This window comes from Pteropus alecto, unplaced genomic scaffold, assembly GCF_000325575.1.
Source record: "Pteropus alecto unplaced genomic scaffold, ASM32557v1 scaffold113, whole genome shotgun sequence".
Classification (NCBI taxonomy): Eukaryota; Metazoa; Chordata; class Mammalia; order Chiroptera; family Pteropodidae; genus Pteropus; species Pteropus alecto.
The window spans coordinates 6,670,138-6,689,236 of record NW_006433949.1 but is presented as its reverse complement, the minus strand read 5'-3'; the positions used below and the strand labels follow the sequence as shown (position 1 = coordinate 6,689,236).

Here is a 19,099-nt window from a genome sequence, read left to right as displayed (position 1 = left end):
TAGCAGGTGGGAGGGGCAGCCATGGAAATTCTAAAATGGGGGCTTTTCTCGGTAGTAGAGTTTGGTGCTTTAGGATGAGAAGACCAGATCTTAGGGTGCTCCTCAAGCCCCCCAAGCACTTGTTAGGAGTAGTTGTTGACTTGGCGAAGGGAGCTTTACAGCCTTAGAATCTGCGGGCTTCCTTCTGAGAAATGATGGTCAGCTGTCTGTATCAAGAACCTTTTTCCTTGAGCATCTTTGGGCTTGGTCCCCATTCTGTCTCATCTGCCATACTTTTCCATCTCTACCTCAAACTCTAAGCCATGAGTCCAGAGGAGGAGTCAGCAGGCTATGGCCCAGGGGACAAATCTGGCTTGCCACATGTTTTCCTAAATAAAGGTTGATTAAAGAGTACACAAACACACACGTGCATGCACGCACACACACGAGTACCTGCTCAAGACCTGTTAGGGCTTTCAGTCCTTGGGGTGCTCGGCAAGGTAATATACTCATTGAACAAGGCCAGGATGCATTAATAATTAGCTTTCCTCCCCTAAAGTCCCAACTGGGTGAAGGCACAAGCATGAGTGTCTGTGGCACGGGGCAAGCCATTTTCCAGGCCATGACTGCGCAATGGAGCAAAGGAAGGGCCCAGGTGGTGCCGGTGAATGTTGCAGAGGGTGAACCAGGCGCAACCATTCCTGCGAGTCCAGTGGATCCTATGTAACAAATGATTCGTTTGGGGTCATGAGGTACGCTGGCCAATTAGGGCATTGTAACAGTTAATTCAGAGCCAGTATAATGCAGGCTCAAAAGCCTTTTTCATGGTTTAAATCCATAATTGTTAATTAAATTTTGAAATTCCTATGGAGTCAAATCACAGATCTCTGTTTCATTTTCTCTTTCTCCCCTTGTAAAGTTGTGGTGTGTGTGTATGTGTGTGTGCAAGCGTACACATGCGGTCTGAAGATAAACCTCAGAGATATCCTATACCCTTTCTAGATCTTTAGTGTATCCTGTAGGACATACTCATGGCTGTGACTGCCTCCTCCAGGGAGTTCCAGTTACTATCATCAGTATTAGGTTATCCCCCACTCCATATGGTGATTACTACCTTAGGGGCCCAGGCCTAAGCTGGGAGCAAAGACATCTTTAGCATAATTGCTAAATGTTGGTCCATTTTACAACATTGGTGTCATCAGACCCTTTAAGAAGTCTTCAAGATAAAACATTTAGGTCAACAATTTTTTTTAATAGAATTTATTTTTAGAGCAATTTTAGTTTCACAGCAAAATTAAGCTGTAAATAGAAATTCCCATATACCCCATTCCCGCAACACGCGTACTTCCCGCACTGTTTATATCCTACACCAGAATGGGACATTTGTTACAACTGATGAGCCTACAATGACACATCATTATCATCTAAAGGATATAGTTTACATTGGGTTCACTCTTGATGGTGTACATTCTATGGGTTTGGACAAATGTATCACGACACGTCCACCATTATAGTATCATACAGAATATTTTAAGTGTCTTAAAAATCCTCTGTGCTCTGCCCATTCATCCCTCTCTCCCCACTAACCCCTGACAACCGCTGATCATTTTACTGTCTGCATAGTTTTGCCTTTTCCAGAATGTCATATAGTTGGACTCATAAAGTAGGTACCCTTTTCAGTTTGGCTTCTTTCACTAAATATGCATTTAAGTCCCCTCTATGTATTTTCAAGGCTCAGTAGTAACTTTATTTTTTTTTTAAGCACTGAATAATATTTCATTGTCTGAATGTACCACAGTTATTTATCCATTCATTTCCTGAAAAGCATCTTGGTAGCTTCCAAGTTTTGGCAATTATGAATAAAGCTGCTGTAAATATCCACGTGCAGGTTTTTGTGTGGACATAAGTTTTCAACTCCTTTGGGTAAATCCCAAAGAGCAGGATTGTTGAATTGTAGAGTAAATATATGTTTAGTTTTTGTAAGAAACTGCGAAATTATCTTCCAAACTGGCAGAACCATTTTGCAGCCAGCAATGAATGTGAGTTCCTGTTGCTCCACATCTTCACCGACGTTTGGTTGTCAGTGTTTTGGATTTGAGCCATTCTAATAGATGTGTAGTAGTATTTCCTTTAATTTCAAATTTTAATTTGCATTTCCCTAATGACATGGTGGGGAACGCCTTTTCATATGTGCTTTGCCATCTGTATATCTTCCTGCATCAGGCTATCTACTGACCGTCCGGGGGGGCTTTTCTTCTTTCGGGGCACCTCACATGGGTAAGCAAGACAGGCATATTTGCTCAATGCACCGGCAGATGAGACAACAGATTAGAGTTGTTAATAATGTCACTCAGCTATTTGAGCAAATGCCCAGAACACCCCCCGACATTTGTCCTGGCTGTCCCTGACATCCTGCATGAGTGGCTATGTATACTCTTCCAAGGCCTTCTCATTCTCACTATAGTTTTCTGCATAAGCTTATGTTTCTTAATTTATATTTAAACAAATAAAACCTCAGTAAATGAGAAATGTCATATTGCACTCATCAATGAACTATCAACCCACTGTGTGTTTTACCAACACCCCCAAGCAATGAACGTGATTCTGATACTATCTACCTGGAGACAGTGTCAGATCCCACAGGTTAAGGGCTCAGTCCTGTAGGACTGCTGCCCCTGCCCCCTACTTTAGACACCAGGTTGTTACCTGTGCTTCTGATCAACCGGCTACAGACGGGAGGTGCCTTGACTTCCTCCTTGGGTTGGATTAATTCATTAGAGCAGCTGACAGAACTCAGAGAAACAGTTTATTTACTAGATCACAAGTTTATTATAAAAGGATATAACTCAGGAATAGCCAGATAAGAGAGATGCAGAGGGCGATGTATGGGAGAAGGGCCCGGAGCTTTTACGTCCTCTCCAGGTTCACCCTGCTCCCAGCACCTCCACGTGTTCACCAAGCCAGAAGCTCTTTGAATCTGTCCTTTTGGATTTTTATGGAGATTTTATTACTAGGCATGATTGATTAAATCATTGGCCATTGGCGATTGATTCAACCTCCCTCCGCCTTGCCCCTCCCTCAGCGGGTGGGACTGAAAGCTCCAACCCTCGAATCCTGTGCTTGGTTCTTCTGGTAACCAGCCCTCATCCTTAAGCACTTACCAAAATTCACCTCATTAACATAAATAACAAAAGACACCTTTATCACTTTCATCACTTAGGAAATTTGAAAGATTTTAGGAGTTCTGCCTGGAATGAGGACTAAGACCAAATATATATATTTCTTATTACAGATCACAGTGTCACCATCAGGGGTGAATTGAATTAGAGTCTGATTTTATTTTCGAAGTTTGACCACTGACAGTGGTCAAGTCCCATGTTCTTTCTTCCTCACATCAGGACCAGCTAATAAAAGGTCCTGCTCCCTCTTGTGGCACCTGTGGAACTTCGAACCTGGGACCCCAGTCCTCAGCTTGAGAACTTGCCTTAGACCCACGCCAGGTCCGTATGAAGGCCATACACACATGTGGCAGGTGCTTGTGCTGACCTGCTCTCCTCACCGAGCCTCTTTGTGTGATTACTACGCTTCTTTAAAATATTCTTGTGTGGAATGTCATCAACTTCGAGAGCTGACCTATTTGTTAGAAGCAAGTCCATCACACTTTTCGTAAGATGACCATAAGATAATTACCGAACAGTTGGGATGGTGCAGGCTGGGACTGCCGTCATCTGAGATCCTTCTTCTCTTGCTCTTTGTCGTGGAGTACGAACCCCGGCTCATGGCGAGTGGACGGTTCCCTGTTTCCGGGGTGGGCTTGCCCTGTGTGTTTGTGTTGAGCTGTGTTCCACTTGACAGTTCCCAGTGAGCCTTTTTTATGGATTTATGAACTGAGTCACTTTAGGGGAAGAATACAAGATCGTGGCTCCCTTATCAGCATAAGGGATCAGGGGAAGGACTTATTCTGTGAGGGCTGGTTATCTGTCTCAACCAGCTCACTGGGACCCTCTGGGGACTAAACACCTTTGTAGCTGCCACCATCGCCTATGCTTCTGCTGTATCGAGATCCTGATTCTCAGTGTAATAGGTGAAAATGTGCAAGGTGTCCAGTGGTACCAACATGTAGGAAAAATGGCCTGAAATGTTGTAAGCTGGGTCTTTCTAAAGGGCCAGAGGGCATCTGAGCAGGAAAGAATTGACTCAGCGGGCCTGGCTTGCTCAAAGCCCACACATTCCCAAGGCAGGCCTGTGTTCAGATCACTGTTGAGTACCTGGACTATTCTGCAGGTAAGAGTGTTTGTGTGCTTCAGGCCTTGTGCTACATGTACTAGTTTAACCAGATAAGCTTTTCCTAAGATTGTGACTTATTGTGAGCATCTGTTTTTGCTCTGGGGTGGGAGGGGGAAGTGGCGGCTGGTATCTGAGGGGTGGGGATCGGTCACATGGGTGAGGCAATCCGTATGACCAATCCCTAGTAAAACCCTTGGACTCTAAGGCTTGATGAGCTTCCCTAATCACAGCCCTTTGCATGTATTGTCACATATTGTTGTTGGGAGAATTAAGTGTGACCCATGTGACAACACTAGGACACCTGAGTGCATGCGCCTGGTCTCTCCTGGGTGTTGTCCCCATGTGTCTTTTCCCTTTGTGAGTTTGAACCTATATCCCTTCCTGGTAATAAGTCCTGTGAGTCCTTCTAGCGAGTCATCAAGCCTGATGGTGATTTGGGGACCCTGACACATTGAAACCCAAAGGGGATCACTGTAAAATAGACCAACAGTGACTCTGGGTCCTCTTTGGTGCTGCTGCAAATCAATACGCTACAGGGCGTCTCTGCTCCCAACTTCAGTCTGGGGACCCTAAAGCCATAAGCAGTAATAGCTGTAATGTGTGCCCTAATCCTGACAGTATTGATTGGACTCCCCGCAGGAGGATGCACCCTACCATGATCAGTGGGAGAGGACTCCCCTGAGCAACCTCAAAACCACCCCCAAATACGATTCCACAAGAGGAGGAAACTGAATGGGAAACAGACATTGCTGGCTCGACTCAGTCGGAAATTCACAATTTTATTGGAAGAATTTATGCAATATGAAAAGGGTGCTAATTGGTTTTTCTGCCTATCCTGGCTCTGAGTCAGCTTTAACTTCTGCTGACATGTGCAGATTGGCCTGCATATCTGTGGTCCTCAAACTAGTACTCACAGGGCTCACTAGACTTACGGAAGTGGATGTGCAATTTCTGCCTGCCCCAGCACTCACAGGTGTGATGCCCACTCTTCTTCTTGCTCCAACAGGTGCTTATGGCATGAAAAATTGCCCACCCTAATTCCAACCCTAACTCTAACCTCTAAATACCTTAGCCCTCATCTTCTTTCCTAACCCCCCAGACCCAACCCAAAACGCAACCCTAACCCCGATCCTAACTAGCACACAGACGCTGTGACCTCTGGACAAGGCAAGGTGTCGCTGGTGCCAGGAAAGCCGATTCTGCCCTCTGGTGCTCAGGAGAACCCAGGAGTGAGAGGCAGGTCCTACTGCCTTCTTTGCCTGTGGCTCCCTCTGGCACAACTTATCTAGAGGCAAACTGAAAAGGAACGTAGTTTGCTGCCAGGTTCCAGAATCGTGGAAGGTGGTCCTCACTGGGACAGTATGTGTGCTCCTGGCCTCTCCTTCCTGCTTCTGTTAGTCATGGCTTTGGTCAGAACAGGAAAAACGGTGTCATTCTGGAGTAGTGCCATAGGAAGAGCTATGGACCCTCTATCACTGTTCAAAATGGAAATTGCTTATTGTACTGATTCCAAAAGTAGTATCTGTCATTTCAACGATTCAGAAGATTAAGTCAGTCCTAACCCATCATCTAGAAAACAAAGCAGACACCCTGTCTATTTGGGGATCTTCATAGATACAATGCCATGTTCGAAGGGAGGCTCTCGCTCCCCACTTCACATAATTAATTTTTTGAGCAAGTGAGAGGACAATCCTATTGGTGAAGCCCAGCCACCATTATGAGTTAAGTTTGGGGCATCCCTTCCTGCTGGGTGGTCACAGGTGGTTCGTTCCCAGGCAAACCTGGAGTGAAATCTTAGACTCACTGTTGGGCAATTCTGCTTGTTGCAACCCAAGCTCTAGAAAAGCAAGTCCACACGTAAATATTAATGCACCATTGCTGAATGGGATTTATTCCAATAACACAAAGGTGATATAATGTTAGAAAATCTCTTCATAAATCCAATTATGTCTCCATAACAAGGAAAGAAACCCATATAATCATTTTTAAGGTACGCCAAGAAGGTGTTTGGTCAAATTCAGCATTGAATCTTGATTTTCCAAAGTCTTAGCAAACTAGGCCTATAAGATAGCTCATTAACGTGATAAACAATCAGTCATGGCCAAGGACTGATATTTCCTAATAGCGAAATGCTAGATTTGTCTCCTTTCAAGTCAGAACAAAGACCCAAATGCTGTAACAGTGAGGAATGAAACAGCTGTGAGGAGTGACAAACGGACTTAAGCTGTTTAATTTTCTTACATAGCAAGAATTCAGGGAATTACATGTCGGTGGCTGAAACAACTGCTCTAAAATTTCATCCAAGGCCTACTAGGATCCTTCTATTTTTTTTCCATTTTACTATGTGTGGCTTTTGTCTTCAATTGCCTCATGGTTATAAGATGGCTACGATACTTCTAGGCATTGCATCCAAATTTCAGGCGGGAAGGAGAAGAGAAGGAAGGGTTTTCCTATCAGGAAAGCAAAGACTTTCTCGACATCTCTGGCAAACTTCTCCTTGAGCCTCATGGATCAGAATTGGGCCACATGACCATTCCAGCTACAACCAAATCTTAAAGGCCAAAGTGTTTTGAGATGGACACACATTGGTCCCCAACCCCAAAGAGAGTCTGCCACAGATGACCACTGCCACTAACATTGAATGTCGTGCTGGCCAATGAGGGTTTAAAAAAAGATTTGAAATAAAAGGCTATCTATACAAAAAGGAGAGGCAAGCTTTTTATTTCCAAGTGATATGACTGTTTACCTAGAAAACCCAATAAACTGATAAGCTATTAGAGACCTTCTTAGAATAATTCAGTAAAGTTGCTAAGTATAAAATAAATATACAGGAAGATATATACAATCAATAGTGGTCCTATATATCTTATAAGAGAAAGACCTGATTTACAAACCCCACAAAATTAGAACGAATTTAAGAATAAATGTAAGAACATTGATGAAGAAAACTATAAAACTTTCCTGATGGTTATAGGTAATGATTGGAAAGAACAGCTATCTACCACATTTGTTGTGAAGACTTAATATTATATAGAACTTATTAATTCTTCACAAACTAGTCAATTCTAATAAAAATCCCAATAAGTTATGCAGTGGCATGAAGACGCTGGGTTCTGAGAAAATGATTCCTGCGCCACCTGGAAGAATAGATAAAATAACAACAATTTTAAAAAACCTACTAAAAATGTGGTCTTGGTCCTACCACATATTAAAGTGAATTATGAGAGCTACAATAAAAGAAAAGAAAGATCTATAGAATAGTGAAGAATGCAATTTGAGAATGAATGCTAAGACCTTGGATTTTATATCCCAAATACATGGATTTAAGAGTTAAATGTAAAATACAGAACCCAAACAAGACTTAAAGAAGAGGCTTTCCAAGAGCTAAAGAAAAATATAAAGGAAAAAAATCAAATAGACCTTATTACACAGAATTTGAAAACCTCTGTACATAAAAAATGCAGTAACAAAGATAGAAAAGCTACGTGCCAAGGCAACGTATATGTGTGTATACATGTATATATTTTTTAAAAAAAGAATGGAATAGTGAATAAGACAGGAATAAATTCATATGAAGAGGAAAAAAGGTTAAAAAAATCAACAAATAACATTCTAACGTATCAAAATGGCAAACATAAAAGTGAGGAGATGATGTTAAGTGTTGGCAAGGGCACGGAGAAGCGGAGACCCTCAGGCCCTACGTGCAGGGCATCCACCAGGAGCGCCGGGCTGGGTCCGCCCTGGAGACACAGACAGCTTGTTGCAACGTCTGTGACCTCGCAGCTAACTCCACGTCTCAGAATTTATTCTGAGGCAATATTCAAACATGGGCATGTAGGCTTATGGTCCAGAATTACCTACAGGTGCAGTAAGATAAAAAACTATGCACACAATAGAATATATACAGATGTCAAATGATAATGTACACCTGAAAATTACATAATTGTATTAACCAATGTTACCCCAATAAACTCAATTAAAAAAAAAAACAACTATGTAGCCATCAATGATGTTTTTGGAAAGTATTTTATAGTATGAAAAATGCTCATCATAAAACGTTAAATGGGAAAGGATGAAAAGGACATGCAGTGTGTGAATCCAGTTCTGTTTTAAAAGAAAAAGCATGTGTGTATGTGTACGGAAATAAACCAGAAGGAACTGCATCTCCACGTGATGCCGCATGATCTGACACTGAGGGTCATTTTTATTCTTATAACTTCTGATTTTTTCATATTTCTTTAATACGTAATGTATTTCTCATATAATTGGAAAAGAAAGTTTATATGCAAATAAAATAAAAACATCAAGACTCCAACAGGAAGAGGGCCATACGGTATATTGAAATAATTTTCGGGAAGAAAGACCAATAATAAAAATATGTTCCATATTCAGCTTCATTAGTTATCAAAGGCGCAACATGAAGTAATAAATGCCATTCAACTGAGCACATTAACAGCACTACAGGACAGACAGTTGGCATGGTGTCCAGGGCCCATGAAGGTGGTTTCATTCTAATTTCTTTTAAAAGAAGAAAAAAATAAGAGAATAATGAATCAAGTATAAATTTGTCTTTTCCCAATGCTGTTGTAAAACAGAACTCTTCCTACTTTTCACAGAAGAAGGTCCTGAGACTGCCATGATGTGGTCCCTGGGGACCAAATAATGCCAAGCCAGCTCACACACTCCAGAGGAAGGCAATGGGGCAGCAGATGTCCAGGATCATGTGTGTCGTCACCACGCCCTGAACAGAGACCGTCTGGACACCTGGCTTTGAACAGTGCCTGTGTCTGGGAGATGGGCGAGCGGGGGATGCTCCCACCTGACCAGCTGCTGATTGCTTTCTTCATAATGAAACAGTATTACTTCACACACACGCAACCAGGAACATACTGAGATGACTCCTGAAGCTGTTCATTTCCTTTATCTCAAAAGTTTCGCTTCTAGAAATCTACTCTAAGAAAATTCTAAAGAAGTATAATGCAAAAGATGCTCCATGAAGAATGATTTATAATAGTGTAAAACATGGAAATAACTTCAACATCTGACAAAACAATATCTAGTAGAATACTATGCTTCCATTTAGAATTAAGACTACAAAGACAGTGCAGTTATGTGGAGAAAAATTCTGCTATGTGACTAAGTGGGGGAAAAAAAGAGTAAAGTGATACTACGTTTAAAGTGATGTGAAAATGCAGTATGAAAAAAGCAGAAGGTAATGCTTCAAAGTGCGAAATGCAGTTTTATTAAGAATTATGGGTGTTTTCTCCTCTTAACTCCACATTTTCTGAAATGTGGTTATTTTGCCTCCATAATTTAAAAAGTATACTAAAAAACATTTCAGAAACTATAGCGCTCTATACAAATGTAAAGTATTGTCACTGAGAAGGCAGCTTATACTTGCTTAGAACTGGGCAGAAATGACATTATCTCCCGACGACTGTGTCTCCCCACCCCTGCAGGGAGTGTGGGGATGGTCTCCATGAAGGGGCTTCTCCTTCAGGGCTGCACCGGTGAGCTGAGCTACGTGGCACCTGGGGAGACCCTGCAGGCAGCCTCAACAGCTTGGGAAGTGTGCTTCTAGACGCATCCATCCCAACACTGCACTCATCTTCCCCGGATGCACATGGGACCGCTGGTGTACTCCCAACCTCCCACCATGGACCAGGGGGCCAGGCGTGGTGCCGGCATGTCAGGACCTCTCTAGGCTGTGCTTCTGTGATGGCTGTGCCGCCTCTAACTCTGCACTAGAGCCACTTAAGTATGGTGAGTCCAGGAAAGCTCCTTTTCCCCAAATCTCCACCATCCAAGATTACTCTCCCCTCCTGGAATACAATAATGTTCACTTGGAGGTAATACTGACTACTGTTCATTAATTCTTCTGGTTTTCAAAAATTATTATTATTCTAAACATAACGGTTCAGAGAGAACATTCCTGATGGAAATCATGCCTGGAGCCGATCGAAGGACATGACTGACATACCTTCTCTTTATCAGCAGTAAAGATCTATTCCCCTGGTCAGTGACATCCAAACCTATCAGGGGAAACAGGACGACAGGGCATCCTCAACCGGTTCTCAACTCTCCTCTCTTATAGGGTAGCCCGGTGGGGTGACGACTGCTAATCAGAGGGTGTCTGTTGCAGCACACGGGAGATGTGCACGGGGCAGAGGGGCAAGGTGCACGTGTCTGGAGCTATGAGCCACTGTGCTTTCCCCGCTCACCCTGGGGAAGGAGCGAGGGTGGCTAACTTGATGACAAGCACGCCACATTAATTTCCAGGTTTGCCACCCAGGGGGAAATGCCTGCTGGCTGTGGGCTGAACCACACACAGGAGTTTTGCCATGTCCAGTGCATTTATGGGGTCCATGCTGCTCACGCCTGTGCCCCCTGTGTCCAGCAGGCTGCTGGGAACATAGTATGTGCTCAGCAAGTGTTTGTTGAACTGGATGGCAAAGGGCTTCTCTTTGCTGTGTATTCTCTGGTGTTCGGTGAGGTGGGTGCTCCAGTTGAACATTTCGCCACATTCGTTACATTTAAATGACTTCTCCCCAGAGTGGATTTTCTGATGTTTAATGAGACAGTGATTCTGGCTGAATGCTTTTCCGCACTGGCTGCATTTATAGGGCTTCTCTCCCGTGTGGATTCGCTGGTGCACGATGAGAGACGAGTGGCAGCTGAAGGCCTTCCAGCACCGACTGCAGTCAAAGGGCTTCTCCCCCGTGTGGATCCTCTGGTGCACGATGAGGTAGGAGTGGGAGCTGAAGGCTTTCCCACACTCATTGCACTTGAAGGGCTTCTCCCCACTGTGGATCCTCTGGTGCACGACCAGGTAGGAGTGGCAGCTGAAGCCCTTCCCGCAGTCGCCACACTTGAAGGGCTTCTCTCCCGTGTGAATCCTCTGGTGGAGGGTGAGGCGTGAACGGTTATTGAAGGCCTTCTCGCAGTCGTTGCATTTAAACGGCTTGTCTCCGTTGTGGATTTTCTCGTGCACGGTCAGGGACGAGTGGCACGTGAAGGCCTTCCCGCACTCGTCACACTTATATGGCTTCTCCCCCGTGTGGATTCTGTGATGCCGCGTCAGGTGCGTCCTCTGGTTGAAAGCCTTCCCGCACTCACTGCATTTGTAGGGCTTCTCGCCGGTGTGGACTCTGAGGTGCATGTTCAGCAGTGAGCTGCAGCTGAAGGCCTTCTCGCAGGCGTTACACTTATAGGGCCTCTCGCCCGTGTGAATCCTGTGGTGCACGTTCAGTGATGAGTGACAGCTGAAGGCTTTCCCACACTCGCCACAGAGGAAGGGCTTCTCCCCCGTGTGGATTCTCTGGTGCTCGATGAGGTTGGTGCTCCAGGTGAAGGCCTTGCCACACTCTTTACACCTGTATGCTTTCTCCCGCGCATGCCATCGCTGGTGCAGGGTGAGGGACGAGCTCTGGTGAAAGGCTTTTCCACATTCGTCACAAGCGAAAAAACCTTCCCTGGCACTGGAGCCCTGACGCCTGTTTGTGGGTGGAGGTTTTCCATGTTCGCTTGACTTGAAACTGTTCCTCCCTGCGCACGTTCTCTGCTGCTGTGTTACGGCCTCGCTGGATTGGAAATGCTCAGTGTGTCTGTCAGGAGGCTCTTCCTCTGTAGGAATGAGAGTTCCTTTGCTCTGCTTGGTGAGGAGGGTGCACCTGAGGGGAAAGGCCTCCTCAGGTGCCTCAGGTCCCTGCCAGTGCTCCTCTGTGGAAATGTCCCCATAGCCAGCGGGCACGTGCCTCCAGAGCACAGCCTCACCTCTTGACAGAGCAGCTGATGAGCCGTCCCAGGCCCACCGGTCGCCTGGACCAGGGCTGAGACTGGACCTTGCCAACCACTCTGTGATCGACGCCTGCCACGGCTCCTCTTTGTAGATGACCTGCTGTTGACATGACTCCTCCTTCATCTCAGGCCTGGGCTCCCATTCTATAAGAAATGGAAAATATAATTTTCTGTCAGTAGGCAGAAGTGTGACACTGGAACTCAGATTTGAGATCTGATCCAGTGAAGTAGATAAGCATACAAAAAAGCAAAGAGGGACAGAGTAAGGGAGCTTGAAGGCAGAGACAAGGGAGCGCACCCAGGATGAGACAGGCAAGCCGCTGAGGTGGGAAGAGGAGGAAGAAACAGGGAAAGGAGCCCTTAAGGGAATTCTGAAAAGAGCAGGGCTCGTGGATGCATCACTCATTGAAACATCAACTGAGACTGTTGTGTGTCTGAACTAGGTCAGTGGCGGGTGTGAACACAGGGTAAAAACAAGTACAAAAACAATTATTAAATAAAAATTTTCCTGGTTCCAAAAGGAAAAAAGAACTCCCCACCCCCCTCTCTTTAGCATTTCCTTTAGAACACCTGAAACTCTAAATGCATTATGTCCCTGAGATGTACAAGCATCTCTTTAAAAGCTAAATAAGCCTCTTGCCAGCTTCGTATCCCAGAAGGGGCATCCTCCTTGGAGTCACCTCTGTGAACTGTCTCCCTGTCTCTCTCAGCCCCCAGGCTGACTCTGCCCTGTTTGCAGTGAGCGAAGCCCTGACCCCAATTTCACACCCATTCCTGCCCGTTCTGCTTCATTTTTCTTGGCACCATCGACAGTCACCACTTGTTAAATATTTCTATACATGTAGATATTGCTTCTGTCTCCTGCCAACAGAAGGCAGATGTCTTTGCCTGTTTTCCTTCTGTTTTCCCAGCAGTTTCTGGCACACAGTCAGTGCTTAACAAGTGTGCTGAAGGAAGGAAGGGAATGCGGAGGATTCTAGAAGGGGCACTGAGCAGGTGCAGATGGAGCTGGGGCGGTGGACTGTGGAAGAAAAATGAGGCCATGATGGGAGGGCCACACGGAGTTGTGGGGAGGGATGCCAAGGATAGGGACTCCACATCATTCCACTGCGTGCCCCTCTCACCTGGATGAGCCCCTCCGGGGACTTCTCTGGGCACCTGCCATGGCTCCTCACCTCGTTCCAGATGGGAGATCACGTCCGGTTTGCAGACTGGAGGTCCTGCTTGTGGGGAAGGAGTGGCATGTCTCTGCGTGCTGCAGCTCTCCAGAACCAGCCGAAAGGACAGACTCCAGAACAGCATCAGCTGGCACTGAGAGGTGTGTGCCATCCCCGAGGACAGTGGTCTCAGAATCAGAACCCAAATTGAGGCACCCACTCTGAGGACCCCAGGGGTATGGACACTCCCTTCTGTCTTCTTTGGAAAGCTCCAGGGCAGGCTGGGCTCCCAGGACCCTGCCCAACCTCTCCCTATTGTCTCAGCCCACCTTGTGACCAGCCACACCTCTAGGCAAGGATGCCAGTGGCACTGTAGAGCCCTGCCACAAGGGCCTGGGCATAAAGACCACAACTCCTACACCCTGCCGAGCCTGGGACCAGGGCTGGTGCTAAAGGAATGGTCCATAATACCTATAGCATGGCCGACTGCAGACTCCAAGCCTCAGGGAGCCATCTTACCCAGGGCGAGAAGGTTCTGGTAGTTCTCCAGCATCACGTCCCGGTACAGGGCCCTCTGAGGGGAGTCCAACTGGCCCCACTCTTCCTGGGTGAAGTCCACAGCTACATCCTTAAAAGTCACCGATTCCTGGAATGACACGCACAATCTTACTCTCCCAGGACGGGAGGGATTCTGATTGCATTCACGCTTCCAAGGGAGTGAAGGGCGAACCTCCGTGACCTTCTCCTCGGCGTGGAAGGCTGTGTTTAGACACCATGGCTGGGCAGGAATCACCACATGGACCTGTCCTGGACCAGGAGGTCTCGGCTAGCTGGGTAGCCCACGTGCGGGCGCCACGGTGGGCAAGAGGCTGTTGTGATAAGTTCTGGGTAAGATGCTATGCTTACCAGGCTCTAGAATATCATCTTAGAGAACTTGAAGGAATACAAAGAACCCAGAAACCTCGTTCCAATCTCATCAGTGCAAAAGGATTCAACCTCAGACAGAAGGCCATTATCACACCCTAAGAAAGGAAATGCTATACTACTTATCAGCAAGTTCTGTGCCCAAGTGACCAAAGGAGCCACTTTGTGTCCTTCCTGCCTGCCCCCCTCCTCCTTCCCACCAGAACCCCTGTTCCTCTGCCCTCCCCAGGCTGGTTTTGCTGATAGTACCTAGGTCATTGCATCGTGGTAAGGATTAAATGAGTTACTACTATGTGTGACGCTTCCATCGGAGTGTGCTATGGTGTTTGCTTGGTCATCATCCTCTGATACTGGGGAGGGCAGGAAAGACACAGGGGAGGACACAAGAAGTACTCTGCATTTACTTGCAATATTTCGTTTATTTAAATGATCGAAAGCAAATGTGACAAAATTTAGACACTTGTTAATTTTGCAAAGTAGGTACGCAGAGAGGGAATTTAAAAACAAGAAAAGCCATTCAAGGATGAGGAAATGCAAATTTCCAATGGACTTAAGAAAAGATCAGTGAGTTTTGTCAGGAAAATGCAAATTGAAACAAAAATAAGGTAACACTTTTTACCTATCAGAGTAGAAAAATTAAAAACTGGAAACCCAACGATGAGAAAGCACTTTTGGCGGGAGTGAGGAACTGCTACACCCATTTGGGTATTTACACCAAAGAAACAAGAGTTCCTTCACATAAGGAAGCAAATGCAAGGTTGGGGACTGTGGCACCGTACTTACACCGAAAACCAACCAACCAACCAACCAACCAACCAACCAACCAACCACGGTATGAGAACTAGAACAGTTGACTAAACTAAGGTACAGGCCTGCGGGCAGACCATGGAAAATAATGCAGCTATCCGAGGGAATGCATTGCACACTACGCTAAGTGAAGGAAGCCAGACAAAGAAGGCCACATATTGCGTGATCCCATTTGTATGAAATGCCCAGAATACACAAATAGAAACCCAAAGCAGATTAGTGGTTACCGAGGGCGGGAGGGGAGGTGGAAGGGGGAGTGACTGCTAACGAGTGCCGGGTTTCTTTTTGGGGTGATTAAAATGTTCGTTGTGGTGATGGTTGTGCTGCTTTGTGAATATACTGAAAGCCACTGAACTGTAAACTTAGAAAGGGTGGATTTTATGCTGCGTGAATTTTATATCACTGAAAACAAAGAGAAAAGCTGGAATGTGTATGATATGATTCCATTTTTGAAATAATATGTTTAAGCCCTATGTCTATGTATAGTTGAGTGTGCTTATGTAAACAAGGGGAGAAAAATGGAAGAATAATGTAAAAACTGTGGACACTGGAAATAAGATTGTACATGTGGGAAAAGAAGATTATTGACAGATTATTAACTTGTTACACAGCAAATAATAGTTTTGGAAATAAAAACTTTATTTTTTTCAATGAAGAAGAAAAAGCGAAGCAGAGCAGGGACTGGCCTCACCATTTTGGTCTGAGCACACAGCTTCCTTGAGCCTCAGTTTCTCTGACTAGAAAGTGGAGTGGGAACAGTGGGCCTCTTGTGGTTGAGGATGAATGAATGAGGTAAGAGCATGCCAGTCTCAGATACCAAGGAACAGGCCCAGCAGCTGTCAGCCTCCACGTGGCCATCTCCCCTCCACCCCCCTGGCTGGCCATGCCAAGAGGTTGAAGACCCTGCCCCTGTCCCTATGAGAAGAAACGGCAGTCTGTGCCACGTCCAGAGTCATGATAGGGATAACTACTGACTCAGGCATTAAAGAAGGGGCAGAACGCAGTGGGGTGAGTCGGGGCAAAGAAGTGGAGTACGCTGGGTGGAGTGAACTGAGGTTGGAGAAAAGTTGGGTGAGGCGATGTTCCGATACTTTGTGCTAGGGGAGCTCCCGCAGTGTGACAGGTGCAGTGGATGAGGGGCACTGGAGCTGGGGGAGATGGCCAGAGTAAGAAGACATCTACCCCAAGGTGAAGGTGTTTGTATTTTAGAGCTGGCAGGACAGAGAGAAGTCAGGAGTGGAACAGCAGTATGGTAAAATTGGGTTTTGTGTTTTGCTTCCAGCCACAAAGGGGTAATAAGGCCCGTATTTGCCCTCTTACCGCAAACAACTAGTAAACTGGGCAAAACGTATGAAACGATGGTTGATTTCCAGACATTGAACACGGGACAGCTCAGAACAGAGACTCCGAGAGAAGGGAAACAAAGTGAGTCCTACAACCACTCCACCCTCCAGCCGGGATACAGTTTCCAGACCGCAGTGAGGGAGGTGGAAACCCGGGCAGAGCCTGTTTCTGAGGAGTTGAGGAGACAGATTTTGGGAGAGGCTGGGAAACTAAACTCGGCAGGGCAAATGCCAGAGCAGAGGGAGCTGCACAGGCTCGGAACTCTGGATCTGCTTGAGACTGACCGAGGGCTTGAGGGCATGTGCCTGGAAAGAAACCACCCCAAAGAGGGGAAAGAAACACCAGAAAGAAGGAAGTGGAACATTCATTAAAACTCATGGGCTGGGAATAGTTTGTGTGCGACTCCCAGAGGGGGATGTCTTCCCAATGTATGGGAACTGAGTAAAGTGCCCAGGGGGGCATCGCCTCAGCAGTGAGGCTAAATTAGGCTGAGACAACGGCTTCTCTGGACCCCCCTTAAAACAACCTAAAAGGCCTTAAAGGATCAAACTGATACTAAGTAATTTCATTGCATCCCAGAGCAAATCCCAGAAATATTTAAGGAATTCCAAAAAATCCAACACTCAACAAAGTAAAATTCACAATATCCAGCATCCAATCAAGTAACTAAAAGGAAAAACAAGTTAATAAAATCAGAGGCACTAAGAGTCTACTAAAATAGCATTTGTTTACCCTAACATATCACATTAAGGGAGAAACAGAATAAAAAAAAGGCACAAGATATATAGAAAACAAACAGGGAAATGGCACATGTAAATCCAACTATATCAATAATTATAGTAAATACGTATGGTCGAACTACAATTAAAAATTAGAGATCGTCAAACTGAATTTAAAAAGTGAGACCCAACTATATACCAGCTACAGAAACCTACTTTAAAATCAAAGACAAAGATAGATTAAAAATGAAAGAATGGGGAAAGATATACTATGCAAATGCTAATCAAAAGAAAGCTGAGGTGGCTATATTAACATCACACACAGATTTCAGGGCAAGGAATATCATCGGAGATAGAGACATTACATAATGATCATTGTTACCATATCAATTAAGAGCTCGCAACAATCCTATGTATTGATGATCCTATATATTTGAAGCTCTACTAATAGAGCTTCAAAAAAATAATAATAGAAATGGCAAAAACTTGATAAAACTAAAAAGAAATAAGACAAATTCACCACTATACTTAGTGATTTCAACAATAATCTCCTTTACTAATTGATAGAACACATAAAATGAAAATGTGTAAGACTAGAATAATTAACACTATCATTCAACTTAATTTATTTTTTTAGGCGAGGTGACCCTTGGTTGACCTCACAGATTGCAAGGACCTTGTCAGTTTACAATCTCTTATTTTTTACACCTACAGCACCTGGTCTTCCTAGGTGGTCTCCTATCCAAGTACTAAGTACTAAGTACTAAGCAGGCCCCCTGTTTAGCTTCCAAGATCAGACGGGATCCAGCCTGTTCAGGGTAGCATGGCTGTGGACCAACTTAATTGATATTTACGGAACATTCTAGCTAAAAAAAGCATAATACACATTCTTTTCAAGTGCACACAGAACACTTACTAGGCATTCTGGTCAATAAAGTAAATTCTTAGTAAATTTGAAAGAATTCAAATCATACAATGTTCCTTCTCTGATTACAACAGAATTAAATTAGAAATCCAAAATAGAAAGATATCTGGAATAACCCTCTAATGTTTGGAAATTAAACCACAAACTCCTAAATAACACATGTTTGAAGAAGAAATCATAAAGGAAATCAGAAACTATTTTGAACTGAAAATGAAAATATAACATAACATTTGTGGGATGTAGCTAAGGCAGTTCTTGAAGGGAAATTTATAGCATTGAATGCTATATGAGGAAAGAAGAAAGGTGTCAAATCAACATCTAAGTTTCAACCTTAAGAAACCAAAGTAAAGGAAATAATGAGGATCAGAAATCAACAAAATAGCAAAATCAATGAAACCGAAAGATGGCTCTTTGAAAGATCAATAAAATTGATAATTAAAAATATATATTACTATCTTACTCAGCAATTCCACCCTTACTTTTTCAAAAGAAATTAAAACATATGTGTGTACTTGTATTCTAATATTTATAGTAGGTTTATTTGTAATAGCCAAAACTTGGAAACGACCTAAATGTCCACCAGCTGGTAGAAAAATAAATCGTAGAATATACATACAACGGTGTTATGGGCTGAACTGTGTCCCCCTCCATATTTATATGTTGATACCCTAACCCCCAGCACCTCGGAATGTGATTATATTTGGAGACAGAGTCTTTAAAAGGGTAATTAGGGTGAAATGAGTTCATCATGGTGGGCCCTAATCTGACGGCACTGAGGTCTTTATAAGAAGAGGATATGTAGACACAAAGGATAGATCACGTGAAGACACAGGGAGAAAGTACCACCTACAAATCAAGGAGAGAAGCCTCAGAAGAAACCAATCCTGCTGACTGCTGGATCTTGGAGTTCCAGCCTCCAGAACTATGAGACAATAAATTTCTGTTGTTTGAACCAGCAAGTCTGTGGCACTTTGCTATGGCAGCCCTTGTAAACTAATCCACATGCAATATTACTCAGCAATAAAAAAGAACAAACTAGTCTACGGCCAGGCCACCCTGAACGTGCCCGATCTCATCTGATCTCGGAAGCTAAGCTGGGTTGGGCCTGGTTAATACTTGGATAGGAGACCGCTTAGGAACACCGAGTGCTGTAGGTGTTT

General features: G+C 44.6%; 1 protein-coding gene and 1 pseudogene across 6 annotated transcripts; one reads left to right on the top strand and one right to left on the bottom strand.

Annotated features, from left to right (window-relative positions):
• Positions 1 to 6,970: 6,970 nt before the first annotated feature.
• On the bottom strand, positions 6,971 to 13,965 carry ZNF74 (zinc finger protein 74). 6 transcript variants are annotated; one of them, XM_015586854.2, is made up of 3 exons: positions 13,740 to 13,965; positions 13,188 to 13,286; positions 6,971 to 12,207 (listed from the first exon to the last, which is right to left on the bottom strand). In XM_015586854.2, the coding sequence occupies exons 1-3, from the start codon at positions 13,771 to 13,773 to the stop codon at positions 10,535 to 10,537; spliced, it is 1,806 nt and encodes a 601-aa protein (XP_015442340.1). In that variant the 5' UTR covers positions 13,774 to 13,965; the 3' UTR covers positions 6,971 to 10,534. The 6 variants fall into 6 exon arrangements, with proteins under 6 accessions (XP_015442340.1, XP_006908697.1, XP_024900275.1 ...); XM_006908635.3 differs by having other exon boundaries at positions 13,188 to 13,283; XM_025044507.1 differs by having other exon boundaries at positions 13,239 to 13,286; positions 13,740 to 13,884.
• A 5,012-nt stretch (positions 13,966 to 18,977) lies between these two features.
• LOC112477314 lies at positions 18,978 to 19,096 on the top strand (annotated as a pseudogene).
• The last annotated feature ends 3 nt before the right edge of the window (positions 19,097 to 19,099 follow it).

Bases quoted from the DNA above. Each gene is read 5' to 3' on its own strand.
- ZNF74 (XM_015586852.2), bottom strand. From the start codon at position 13,365: ATGCTGTTCTGGAGTCTGTCCTTTCGGCTGGTTCTGGAGAGCTGCAGC. The intron at 12,208-13,187 runs GTGAGAGGGGCA...CATTTCTTATAG, and splicing joins CCCCGGAGGGGCTCATCCAG to AATGGGAGCCCAGGCCTGAG.